Raw genomic sequence first — 13,916 nt, forward strand, 5'->3', positions numbered from 1 at the left:
TTTTCTCTGAGGCAGAGTCCTTGCTCTAGACCCTGAGGTTGTCCTACCCTCGTGTTCTCTGTGCGCCTTGAATCTAGGCGTGAAGTTGGGTGACTGCAATTGTGAAATGAAGTGGGCAAATCCACAGTGGGGACCGGGTGGTGTTGCCGGTGATGGCTGTAGGGTTGCAGCCATCTTCAGAGGTGACAGTGGTAGTGGTTCTGGAAGTGGCATCCAGCATCGAGTTGATAGTGACGTCCATGCTGGGTACTGTGTTTGTGCCCAAGGCGAAAATAATGATGTTTTCACCAGATCAGCTTTGGGGTATAGACTTTCTTGATTTTCAATTATGGTTTCCTAGCTAGGAACCTAGTTTAAATTAGGTTCCCTAGTTGGGCTGATAATTGCAAGGCCACCAGTTCAAAACCACCAGTCACTTCTTGGCAGAGCAACGAGGCTTTCTACTCCCAAAGAGTTACACTCTTAGAAACCCACAGGGGCAGTTCTACCTGTCCTATAGGGTTGCTAGGATGCAGAATCAACTCGATGACAGTGAGTTTTGGTTTGGACCCTTCAAAATAGTCTGTGGAACCCATTATTCTTTTAATGAATCCCTCTCTGATTAAATGATCCTTCATGGGTTTCACTGTCCCTGATGGACGAGATGTATCGACAGAAAGATCTGTAAGGATGCATTCCAGTGAGTGGTTATTCCTGAATGGACAGGAATTCTGTGTCAATTTTTTTTGTTTTATTTTGTTTCAATGTTTTTCTTTTTCTTACTTGTATTTTGTATTTCCTAACATGAGCATTAATGTTTCCATAATAAAACTAATTCTAAAAGAAATTCAAAATATATGCTATTTTGAGTCTCCATTAAACTTTTGAAAGTTATAACCCTATATTACAGGTATAAATTTATGATCAAGACTGACATGTCTAAAAAGGGAGCAGAGAACTTCAGGAAGCTCAATTCAAACTGAATGAAAATAATGAAATAGAGTAATTCAACTTTATTTACAGTTTTATCTAGTTTTACAAATAACCATGTCATATTCTCAATACTATAAGATGTGAGATGATTACACATGAATATTGATCTCTATGTTATTAAAGATGATCTTTTTCTGATTCATAAGCATGATGATTGGGTTTTCAAGCATTTATGTGACATGTGCCTCCCATAAACTTTGTCATGACCCCGGCACATTACCTATCTGACAAGGCAAAAAAAAGGTTATTAAAGAAATGGGTTAACGGACGAAACAGCTCATTGCTTAGAAGCATTAAGCATTTAGTTTGAGGATGTTGCTGGGTGAACGTAGGATAACCATGGTCAGGCACTGTGCTAGTCCGGGTTGACTAGAGAAACAAATCCAGCGACACTCCTATGTGTATGTAAGAAAGAGCTTTATATCAAAGAGTGACTATATATTAAGAAAACACTCCAGCCCAGTCCAGATCGAGTCTATAAGTCAGATATTAACCCAAATGCCTAATACTAGACCATAAATCCCTCTTCAGATTCATGCTGCAACATGTAGGAAGATCACAGACCAGTGGTGGCAAAGTTGTGGATCCAGGGTGGTGGAAGCATCTCCAGGGCTCTCGCAGGTCTCAGTGTGCCTCTACTTGGCTTGTCAACAGGAAGGCAAAAGCAGAGAGAGAGGGCGTGGCCTGACTCCAGGAGGACAGAGGGAGAAGCTAGCTGCAGGGACTATCTCATTTGCCCCCCCAATCAAGCTGCAACCTGATTGACAGGCCAAACTCCGCCCACATGTTCCTATGGGAGCCATGTTGGCACCAAAAAACCTAACTATCACACATGCGTATCATAAATTCTGTTTGATGTGTAAAATAAGAGAGAAGTAGTCAATGTGTAGTGAATTAAAAACAGACACTGCAACTGTTTAACCATCATCCCAAGATTCTTCAATGCTTCATTTAGTTTTTGCTGATTGTTTTATAGGAATCTTATTAATTTTAGATTTACATTCCTTGCTGCTGTTCATCTTCTCAAGGAACTAGAAAAAAAGAGGGAAACCTTCATTAGATATTAGATCAACAAACAACATTGTTTAGTTCTCTTCACTTCACTGCCGTCCCCAGTCTAGTCTCCCGCACGGACATGCAGCCACACAAAACCACATGGTGATCACCTGATGATGATAGATGTTAGCCTTGGAAAGGTAGGTGCTCAATATCAGTACTGCCCAGAAATCATTCACACTTGTCGTGATCCAGCCCAGCTCAACAGAGCCTTGTACTGCTCACCTCTCATGTAGTGGGTAATGCAGAAAGTAGACATTGGAATGTATCTGTAAGTTATATGTGCTCATGTAGCAAAGATGAATGTGAGTATATACACGATGCATGGAGAGAGAACAAAATATTCCTGTATGATTAAATAAATAACAGTGCAGCGTACACAGACACACGTAGATGCGACACCTTTGTTATTACAGATTCCCTCCACTCAGGTAGTTGATATAGATCAAGTAGAAGATACAAGAAGTCAGAATAAAGAGACAGAATATTCCAGGGTGCTAACAGATTAAGGGTGAGATTGCTTACCACAAGGTCATTAGATCAAACACACCAGTCAAACCCAAGGAGAAAGATGAAAATTTCTGCTCCCAGATAGGTTTACTATCTTGGAAAGCCTTCATAGGGTCACTATGAGTCAGAATCAACTTGAAGGCAGAGGGTTTGGTTTGGGGGTTACAGGCGATCTCAGAGAACTCAGCTGCAACCAGGGGGTCATTTCTCCTCGGTTAATGCAATGAGAGGAAGCTGGTGTCAGGCATGCTTCCCTTTGTCCAAAGCCGAACCACATGTTCATCAATGGAATGGATTAAACCAACAGGGAGCAAGTCAAAACTTCTAAATATTTACTTTGCCACCTAAAATGTTAACGTAAAATATATGAATCATAATAACAAGCAAGAGCAAACAGGGACGAAAGTATATGCATAGACACACATACAGAGGCATCACTTAATTATATTTATACTTCAGTATCTTTACATATATAAAGATAAGGCCAAAATATTGCTACAGAATCATAGAAACCTTTATTAAATGAAAACATAAAAATGAGAAGCTACTGTTTCTCAACATATCCTTCATCTAGGTCTACACCATATTGAAAGTGGTATTTCCATCTCTAAAGAATTTTGGGAGTGGGAGGGGCTGTAGAATGGATGTGGGAATGATTGTATAATTCTTCTTGACATGATTGAACTATTGAATTGTATGATATGTAAATTAAGTGCCAATAAAACTGTTAGAAAAATACATTTTAAAAACAATTCAGTACTGTTTGAGTTGCAGCATGTCAAAGCAGCCTCGCCCTGTGTTCTTTTCCAAAGGTCTTTGAGTTTACGGAGTGAGACGGTTGGAAGGAGCAAGCTCAAGGTTGGAAGGTGAACAAGGTTAGGTTCCCCCTGAAATTCTCACGCAGCCGTCCTCGCTCCCCTCACAGTGGGAGCCGTGCCTCGTCGTCATGAAGCCAAGCTCTCAGCGTAACTTCCCTAGCCTTTTCCACCAGTGCAGTTTTCTTCAAACTTCTCTATCGGGAGCTCTGGTGATTGTCGTGTATCCTTTGAGAAAGTCTAGCAAGAGGAACCCTTTGGAATTAAACACACAGGCACCCTGGTCGCCTCGGCCGCCTCCTTTGCAGTGACATTTTCTGGCACGGTTTCGAGTGATCCTCTCTCTTGGTAAGCGCCGTCAGGAGAGTCAGGAGCCCCAGTGCCGCCGTGAGTTCGGTGTGGGCTGCTGAGAAACAGGTCGGGGGTTCAAACTCGCCCGCTGCTCCAGAGGACAGTGATAAGCAGTTATCTGCTCCCAGAAAAGGGACAGGCTTGGAAACCCCAAGGAGCAGGCCTACTCCGCCCTCTGGGGTGGCCACGCATGGGAATGGACTCAGGGCAGGGCGTGGGGCTGGGTTTGGGAAGGAGACCAAGACAAGCGTATTCCTGAGAGAGCTTGTCCGCAGCCATCCATTGCTGAAGGATGCAATTTAAGCATGTTTTGTTTGGCATAAACATGTGCATGAGAACTGGTACCCCCGTAGCAAGACTTTCTGATTTACTCTCATATTATAGGCATATAGTGCCAATGACAATTAAGAAAACTAGTCATGTAAACACACTGTTTAGACATATTTTCTTGCATTGTACATATAAATACACTTATGGGACTCTTGTATACAGATTAGGCAGTTAGAGATATATAACAAGTCTATCCACCCTATTCTATATCAAAATCTGTTAACCCTGTCTTCACCACTATGCTTGCTTGCATATGATCTGGTTTAATTTGGAAACCAGTCTGCATTTGAACATGGTTAGTATTTCTATTTGTCAGTAAGTAGAAGCCAGGTTTAGTTCTCTCTCCAAAATAAATCCCAGTTACAAGACTGCTTGACCAGCTGCCTTTCTTGGCTGTACCTCCTCCTACAGGTTCCATGGGATGTGCAGACAGAGTATACAGGCAAACCTGTGAGTTGTCATGTATAACTAGTTATGACTCAGCCCCAGGTACCTATCTGGTTCTGCTGTGGCAGCAGGGCTGGTCTGGGTACATAACTCCAGGCTGCAGGCCCTCCTGCTAAATAGTCCAATTGTCAACCTTCCCACTGTACCCTGCTGTGCGCTGGGGCAGCTTGTAAAGGGGAATCCAGACAAAAAAAGGGAAAGGTCACAGAGAAAGAAGACACTGGCATGTCCTACAGGAAGCTGAATCGGAGATTGCTTGTAGTATGACAAAATTGCAAACCCCAACTCCATATTGCCCTGGTCCACATCACAGATTCATCTGTAGACAAGGAGGCCAAGGAGATTTAAATACTCCCTCAAGAATTGAGTGGTTCCCCGCAACTATCATGATCTGAATTCTACCTTGAAAGTCTGGATAGAGCAGAGGATATACACTGGTACAGATAGGAGCTGGAGGCACAGGGAATCCAGGGCGGATGATACCTTCAGGACCAGGGGTGTGAGGGGCGATACTGGGAGGGTAGAGGGTGAATGGGTTGGAAAGAGGGAACCGATAACAAGGATCTACATGTGACCTCCTCCCTGGGGGATGGACAATGGAAAAGGGGGTGAAGGGAGATGTCGGACAGGGCAAGATATGACAAAATAATAATTTATAAATTATCAAGGGCTCGTGAGCGGGGTGGGGAGGGAGAGGAAAAAATGAGGCCTGATGCAAAGGGCTTAAGTGGAGAGCAAATGCTTTGAAAATGATGAGGGCAAAGAATGTACAGATGTGCTTTACACAATTGATGTATGTATGGATTATGATAAGAGTTGTATGAGTCCCTAATAAAAAGTTTTTTAAAAAATGAGTGGTTCAGTAACAGAATGTACAAGGCCCATGGAGACACCTCCCCGGCCCCTTTACTTTGGTCCCACTAAGGCCAAACCCAAGGAAAGTGGGCCAAGCATTGGCCTGGGGACAGCACTTTGGGCAACACCCGAAGCAGCGAGGCCGACCAAAAGGGAAACCCCACCCCGAGGGGATCCTTGTTTGGAAGTAGGCACGCCCTTTGGTCCTGGAGTAGACGTTTGTCAGAGTGCTAAGCCCTTCCAACCAACAAGCATGAGCTGCAGACCCCAGCAGGTTGCTCCAAATGACCCTTGACTCACCCTGGGCATCCGGTAGCCCCTCCTTAGAATGAAATCCTTAAAGGCAGCCGTCCCAAGAAGCTCCTCCGGCAAGTCCTCCTAAAAGAGTGTCCACATTGCAAAACACATGTCAGTTGTCAGGGGCCTGGTTCCATGAGCCCAACCCAAAGCCACTGCCACTGAGTCACTTCCGACGCATGGAGACCCTACAGGTGAGAGGGGCACTGCTCCGTCGGGCTGGGAGTCTGAAGCTGTCACTCTACAGAAGCCGCAGCCTTCCTCTCTCCCTCTGAGCGGCGGCTGGGTTCAAACGCCTCACTGTCCTCTAGCACCTGAGCACTTCAACGCTGTGCCACGAGGGCTCCCGCAGCTTCATATGCGTCCTAATTAAAAGCATTTGTCATCTTTTAAAGGAATACTTCCTTCTTCTTTGGTAATACTTGTATAAATAATGTTCCTGCATTGATAAATGTGAAGGTTGTTGAAAGATAGATAGCTTTTCCGCCTACCTTTTCTTACTGACTCTCTTATGAAGGGCGAGCAATAATTTCAGATGAATAAATTAGACAACTACTGGCCTAGGTGCCTGGACTCAAACCTACTTGAAATGAGCAATCCTTCCACTCCTTATATGGACTGGCAACGGGCCGCAAACAGCTACAGCACTGGTGGAGGAGAAGAACAGGGGCGCAGACTCAGACTTCCAGGTCCAACACACATGACACAGCGACAGTAATAAAGACAGCCTGCCGCTGCTGTGACCACACACACACACACACACACACACACACACACACAAATAAGACCAGTGGAACAAAATGCAAACCCAAAACCAAACACCCAGAAGCAACTTCAAAATGGGTGAAGGATATAAAAATGCAAACAGAAACCATATAATCCTTATAAGAACAAGCCAAGATAATACTGTCAAGCATAGCTTTCAATAACAAATTACCTAATATAATGAAAGTTCAAACTGCAAAAGAAAAAATAAATAAACATGACCTCATAAAATTTACAACAAAAAGACTTTACCAATAAAATAAGTGAAGAGATAAGTTATTGATGGGAGAATCTTCAGAAACTGACAAGAATCTAAGAAGCAAAAACTATATAAAACTTTGACAACAGCAACACAAAGACAATTCACCCAATCATAAAGTGGGCAAAGGACTTGAATACACATTTCACCAAAGAGGATATTCAAATGGCCACTAAACACATTGTGGTTACATAATCTGTTGTCAGCTTGGGGAAGGGTGGAATCTACCCTGTCAATCAAGTCACAGCTTGATAAACTCATTTGGAGGCACTAAGAAGATAAATAGCTCATGGGAGATGGGACACACACTCACTCTCTGCTTGGTCTTCGTGATGACAAAACACATGGAGCTACTTTAGAGCCCCGGAGCTGGAGGAGACACATGGAGACCCACGCCAGTGCTGAGATGCCTACACTGCCACTGGATCCACAATACCTTCCACCCACTGGGCTGTGAGCTTCCTGCATTCAGCATCATTGCACGTGTTGCATGAGTCTGAATAGGAATTTACAGACTGGTACTGGACATATGGGCTAATATAGGATTTATGGACTTGATCTGGACTGGGCTGGGATGTGTTCTCAATATTCAATTGCTCTTGTATATAAAGCTCTTTCTTACACACATATGAGTCTCCCTGGGTTTGTTTCTCTAGTCCACCCAGAATAACACACACATGAATAGATGCTCAATACATCAATAGTTAGAAGAGAGATACACATGAAAACCACTATGAGACACAACTCCATACACATTGGAATGGTTGTATTGGTCAGTGGTTCAAATCTACCAGATGCTCCTCTGGAGAAAAATGAGGCTATACTTCCATAAAGATTACAGTCTTGGGAACCCAAAGGGACAGTTCTACTCTGTCCTACAGGCATTCTGAGCTGGAATAGACTCGATGGCAGTGATTTGGGTTTGCGTTTGAGAATGGATTTTTAAAATGTATAAGTATTAATAAAGATGTGGTGATATTGTAACCCTTGTCCATTATGGGTGGGAATTCAAAATGTATAGCTGTTGTGGCAACCATTATGGTAGTCCTTTAGGAGAATAAAAACAGAACTACTTCTAGGTATATTCCCAAAAGGCTTGAAAGTCGAGACTCAGATTTGTATACCAATGTTCGCTATTTACAATAGCCAAAAGGTGGCAGTTCTAAATGCGCATCAACAGATGACCTGATGACAAAATGTGGTACATTCATAGCACTTAGTCAATAGGAGAAATGAAATCTTGATAGATGCTACAATATGGATACATTTTGAAAGACCTTATGCTGATTGAAATAAGACAAAAAGACAAATATTTATACAAAAGAACCAAATTTATACAGAAAGACAAGAAAAGGTAAATCTATACAGACCAACATTTCTCAGTGGCTATTGGGGGTGAGCACAAGGAGAGGCAAAGGGAGTTCTGAGTTTGGGTTTACTGAGCTGGAAAATCACATTAAGGAAGGAATGATACGGTTGCATTTTTATAAATGCTGTCAATAAACTGTACACCCTATAAAAGTTGAATTGGCAAGTTATGGGAGAGAAAGATTTACAAAGATCAAAACATTTTTAAATAGTTATTGTGGTTGATTCTATAAAATCAAATACCTCATGGGATTTGGTCCTTTGCTTGGGAGGTCCAGAGTCTTGGTTTCATGGGACATCCTAGTAAACTGTCCTAATTTAGCACTTCAGTTCTGCCTCCTACTTCATAGTGCCTGGGCTTCTCAAAGCTTGCAAGTGTCCTTCAAACTAGAAATGATCTGTATTTGCCTGGAGCAACAGTGGACAGTTAGGACTAGGAAGAGAAAATGGATATGTAGCTGCCGCATATGCTTGAGTATAAGCCCGCCCAAATATCCACCAAGGCATCTAATTTAAAAAAAAGGCATTAAAAACGTGCTGAAAAACTCCGGCTTATCCACGAGTATATACAGTAATTGCCTCCCTCCTTTGCCATGAGATTCAAAGAACTGGATGGTTTCCAGTACATCCTGACCAGGAGAGGGGGGAATGCAGAAAAGCATGAACAATTCTATCATAATCCAGATGGAGCCATGGAGGCTAGATGAAGCCCTGGAACTATGGCTCTAAACCATAAACCAAAAGTATCCCCGGAAGTCTCGTAACACAAATAATAGTTTAGCTTCACTAGTTTTAAATGTCTGGGTTGAGCATTAAGCTCTTTTAATAGCTATCAATATTAACCACAACTTGAAAATTTTGAGATAATGTGTTTATGTTAATGGGGTACAGGAAAGGGAAGGCTAGAATGGATTCATAGCACAAAAATGTAACTAGTGTCACAGAATTATGCATGTACAAACTGTGAAATTGGTGTATGCTTTGCTGTGTAGGTTCTCAACACCAAAACAAAATGTATGTTTTTAATCCAAGAACCCAAAACAAAAAAAAGACTTTTCATTTGAAAAGTCTCAGATAAGGAGACCAGGCTTTATAGAAATTACATCAAATAAAATAATCCCTTCAATTAAAAATAATAGTTCTGTAACTAATTTTTTTGTTTTTAAATATATAATTAAAATTTTAAGTATAACTGGACTAATTTTATGTTAAGGATTAAATCTACAGAAATTTAGGCAGCTCCAAAATACACATACCAAGAAATTATGGTGACCATTATTCTAGTATTCTGAGGCTTATATAAATATGGTATGCCCATAAATTTGTGCAATGCCTCTCATATCTGAAAATAATCATTTAATGGCCGTTTACTATAAAAATATAAATTACAACCCTTCTTGTCTTAGCTTTCCAATCTAATAAAGGGAATTCATGAATGATTACTTAATAAATAACTCAAAGTTGTGTTCTTGTTGTTGTCATTGTTGTTGGTTGCCATTGAGTCAGTTCCGACCCATAGCAACCTTATGCACAACGGAAGAAAGTACTGCCCAGTCCTGCACCTTCTACACAATTGTTCCTATGCCTGAGCCCATTGTTGTAGCCACTGTGTCAGAGGGCCTTCTCCTTTTTTAGTTGCCCCTCTACCAAACATTAACAGACTCTGAGACTTGATTTTATATAGAGTAGCTAAAGCAAGTGGAACAAAAGCTGAGGCCAAAGAGCTGAATAGAACATTTCAAAGGACAGCTTGTTCCCATTCCAAAGAAAGGAAACCCAACAGAATGCTCAAATTATACATCAATATATCACTGATATCACATGCAAAGTTGTGCAGTGTTGTATTTATCAAAGTGCTTCCCCACCTGTCATTTGGGAGAAATGATGTAGAAAAAGAGAAGACATCTACAAATGTTCTCATCTGGGTCCCGTGTAAGTGTTGTGTATATTTCCTAATTTCCAGGACTATGAGGAGACTGTTTCCGTTAGATGCCTGTACACAGACGTTGGCAAACACAGAATTTATCTGTAGTAAAATTAAAGTGTGTCTGTTGGTTCCTTTGTAATATCAAACAGAGCTTAACCTTTGCCCCTTCCCTTTCAGACAGATACTGGACTACTGACTAACGTTTGGAATTCTTTGACAGTCATTCTCTGCCACTAGGAAACAATGTCACATTTAGTTCCCCAAACAGAACTCCATTCTGAGTCCTGCCGTTGTCACATTGCCATTTAAATAAATTGTTTTTTGGGTTTTTAAAATCATTTTACTGGAAGTTCATACAGCTCTTATCACAATCCATCCATCCATCCATTGTGTCAAGCACATTTATACATTTGTTGCCATCATCATTCTCAAAACATTTTCTTTCTACTTGAGCCCTTGGTGTCAGCTCCTCATTTTTTCCCCACCCTCTCCCAAAATCAAGGGTTCTAAGAACGGTCAGGAAGTGGTTGTCTGTGGGAGACAGAACAGGAAGAGAGTATGTGCAGACACATTCTCCATGTGCATATTTAAAAGCCAGGAGCCAGGATTCTTGTGGAAGGAGGCTTTCATGCTTGTGGGGTGGGGATACATCCCAGTCACATTCTCCCAAGTAAAAGTTGTTCCCCACAACATCCCACGCCACCCCGTAATAATGCTAATTTTAAGGTACTGCTTGCAAGCACATGGTTGCTACTATATACTCTTGCAAGTTAACTGAAGGCTACTTGCCTGAAGACTGTCTGAGCAATGACCCTATCTGTCCCACCCTAAGGAGAGCCCACTCCTTGGTAAGGATCATCGATTGTTTCCCTGGAGAAGCGCTCAGGGCCACTTAAGGTCAACCCAGCTCAGAGCTGACCAAGGTCAGGTTGCCATTTTAACTCTGGAACCTGCCCATCTTGTTGCATATGTACCTTCCTGCCACATGTATGCCTCTAGTCCGTCCCCTTCCTATTATGTGTATACCGCTAGCTCATCCCCCTCCTGTTATGTGTTTGCCTCTAGTACAACCCCTTCCTGTTATGTATGTGCTGACTGTGGCTTGCATGCCTGAGATTACATAAGTCTGTGAGAGACTACACTACTCCTTTCCTCTGGTTCCGGTAACCATGGAAGAGGTGAGCCCTTGTATGTCTTATCTGTTGTTCCTTTAATTTGCTCTTCAATTACACAACTGCCCCTTGAACCCATTTGATTGTGGGGGCTGGTCCCCCACAGTTGTCCCATGTTCAGAGACACTGTTCCGACCAAACAGTAATGTCCCACCTTTCACATTCCCCATGTAAGAAGTTGGCTTTTTCACTGATGAATAAAGTGCAAGCTGTAAGATTTGGGGAGTTATATAACAATGGGCTCAAACCTAAAAACCATTGTGAGGCTGGCTCAGGACTGGGCAGTGCTTCGCTCAATTGTTCACAGGCTCCCTATGAGTCAGAATCGACTTGATGGCACCTAACAACGACTTAACACTACAGAGCGCAAATGCTTTGTGGCTGACTACTTACCTATTGAAGACTGGCGCTTGAAACTCACCCAGCACTGCTGCGGAAGAAAAGCATTGTGCTGCTGTAAAGATTACAGCTAAGACAACCTGGGGAGCCCAGTTCTACTCTGTACAACGCGAGGTCACCATGAGGAGGACTTGACTCACTGGCAGTGGCTGGTAACCCTCCATGTATTTTGGCTTCGGTGTGCAGGTAATGGTTACACTGCGACAAGCGTCAGCTCAGTTGAGGAAACACACACACCTTTTCCTGCGGCTCCTTTTGAAAAGTCTCGTCTTGTGTTTTCTGTAAGATTTTGGGGTCAACCAAGGGCTCGTCTGCTCTTTGCTTTTTCCACAATTTGGTGTTCAGATACCATGCTCCATACCTCATCTTCACCCACTCTCGTTTATAAGGATTCTGTAGGAAACAACATGATTCCCAATGTTGTTAGTTCTATGGGTTTATCATTTGGTTTATCATTTAGATTATTAAAATGGTATCATTACTTTGAATTTATTGTTGGTCCTTAGCAAAGTACTTCATGAAGCTTCAATATGTTCTGATTTACAAAGGTAACATGATAGCTTTATGATTGAGAAAATAGTATAGTGCTTTAAAAAGCATGGCCATATCTATAAGAGCTCCCAATAAAATGATTAGATTTTAAAAATATTAAAAAGTATGGCTTTGGATTTAAACTAAGGCTAGGTTCACATCCAGATTCCACAAGTTAGAAGTTAGGAATTCATGGACAAGTGGCATCATTCTTCAGCTTTAAAATGGAAATAATTATATTATTCATCCTATAATTATATTATTCATCCTATAATCCCAGCTTGGTTGTGAAGACTAAAGGAGAAAATGTATTTTTTAAAAGATAGAAATCATAGAAAAATCATATATTCACCCAACGGTAATGATATCATACAACATTCAATCATCCAAGATAGTAAATTATGAAACTTAGTATGAGTCTAGTACTGTGTTGTCTTGTAAATGCAACATTATTTTTGGATTAAATGCCATTCCAACACCAATCGATGTTCCTTTTAATTAGAAAAGAGATGGAGGAGGAGTCATAGAACACCTACTCCTTCCACTCTTTCATTCTTCAGTAGGACAGCCAGGCTATAAAGAGAATCTCACATTGGCTCATAGCCTGACCCTGGGTGCCATGCCTACACACTGTCTTGTCAGAAAGAAAGAGGTCTGTAGTTTTCTTTGGACAAATCTTTGTTTCTGTAGTTAGGTTTGTGTCTAAGTATTTCATCTTTTGTGTGGCTATGGTAACACGGTGCTATGAGGAACCAAAAGACCTACATACATAGAATATTCCATGCCTAGGGATAGGAAGGCTTAACATTGCCAATATCACCCATAGCAATCTACAAATACAATGTGATTCTTATCCTGAACCCAAGTCCATTCTTTAAAGAAGTGGAAAACTGAATTGCTAATTTTACATGGAGATGAAAGAAAAAAAGGATAAGCATAGAACTTTTTTTATTCCATTCTTTTTTTAAAAAATCATTTTATTGGGACTCATACAGCTCTTATCACAATCCATACATACATCTATTGTGGCGAGCACATTTGTACATATGTTGCCATCATCATTTTCAAAACATTTTCTTTCTACTTGAACCCTTAATATCAGTTCATTTCCCCCCTTCCCCACCCTCCCTCCCTCATGAACCCTTGATAATTCTTATCTTACACTGACCAATGTCTCTCTTCACCCACTTTTCTGTTATCTGTTTTCCTGGGAGGGGGTTATATGTAGATCATGGTGATTGGTTCCCCAGGATAGGACTTCTTAAGAACCAACTAAGAGGCCTCTCACTACCTGACCTCATCATAGTCCGAACACCTGGTACTGGTACAATGATGGGTTCCTAGGTAAATGGAACAGAAGAGAAAACCCAGACCCAGAAACATATTCTTCCACCTACAGACAACGGATCTTTGAAAAAGGACCAAAAACCACTCAATGGAAAAGAGCCAGTCTCTTCAACAAATAATGCTGGCAAAATTAGATCTCCCATCCAAAGAAGAATGAAACAGGACCCACACCTCACTCCATGCACAAAAATAAGTTCAGGATGTATCGAAGATGTAAGTGTAACTCCCTGAGTAATAAAGAGAATCAGTTAAAAAAAATAGGGACAGATTTAAGGGCTCTATTGAAGGGCATGCAGACACACTATGAAATATATTGAAAGAAGCCTATACAGTAGACTGTAAGATCATGGAGGGGGACCTACTAAACATGAGACACTCAAGTGAAGCCAAAGAGAACCTGTTGGGTAGGCTACCAAAGGGTTGGGGAATGACCATTAGTGCATGCCCAGAGAGCCAAGCTACGGAAATAAAGGAGTGGCGCACTGCACATGCTCAGAGGTTCAGGTTTCCCATCG

General features: G+C 41.6%; 1 protein-coding gene and 1 non-coding gene across 7 annotated transcripts in view; one reads left to right on the forward strand and one right to left on the reverse strand.

The window, feature by feature from the left end:
• Nucleotides 1-987: 987 nt before the first annotated feature.
• FAM47E (family with sequence similarity 47 member E) overlaps nt 988-13,916 on the reverse strand; it is a 55,472-nt gene continuing 42,543 nt past the window's right edge. For 2 of the 6 annotated variants that reach the window (XM_075544179.1, XM_075544178.1), the window contains exons 6-8: nt 11,761-11,916; nt 5,637-5,714; nt 991-2,003 (exon numbers count right to left, since the gene is read on the reverse strand). In XM_075544179.1, the coding sequence (XP_075400294.1) occupies nt 1,920-2,003; nt 5,637-5,714; nt 11,761-11,916 (318 nt within the window). In that variant the 3' untranslated portion in view covers nt 991-1,919. Of the gene's footprint in view, nt 2,004-3,043; nt 3,760-5,636; nt 5,715-11,760; nt 11,917-13,916 lie in introns of those variants that run through there. The other 4 variants (XM_075544174.1, XM_075544176.1, XM_075544175.1 and 1 more) reach the window with 4 other exon arrangements.
• Nucleotides 1,099-1,202, forward strand: LOC142444244 (small nucleolar RNA U13). Its single transcript, XR_012783890.1, has one exon. It is a non-coding gene; the product is annotated as a small nucleolar RNA U13 (small nucleolar RNA).

Source organism: Tenrec ecaudatus, chromosome 3 (assembly GCF_050624435.1).
Source record: "Tenrec ecaudatus isolate mTenEca1 chromosome 3, mTenEca1.hap1, whole genome shotgun sequence".
Taxonomy (NCBI): domain Eukaryota; kingdom Metazoa; phylum Chordata; class Mammalia; order Afrosoricida; family Tenrecidae; genus Tenrec; species Tenrec ecaudatus.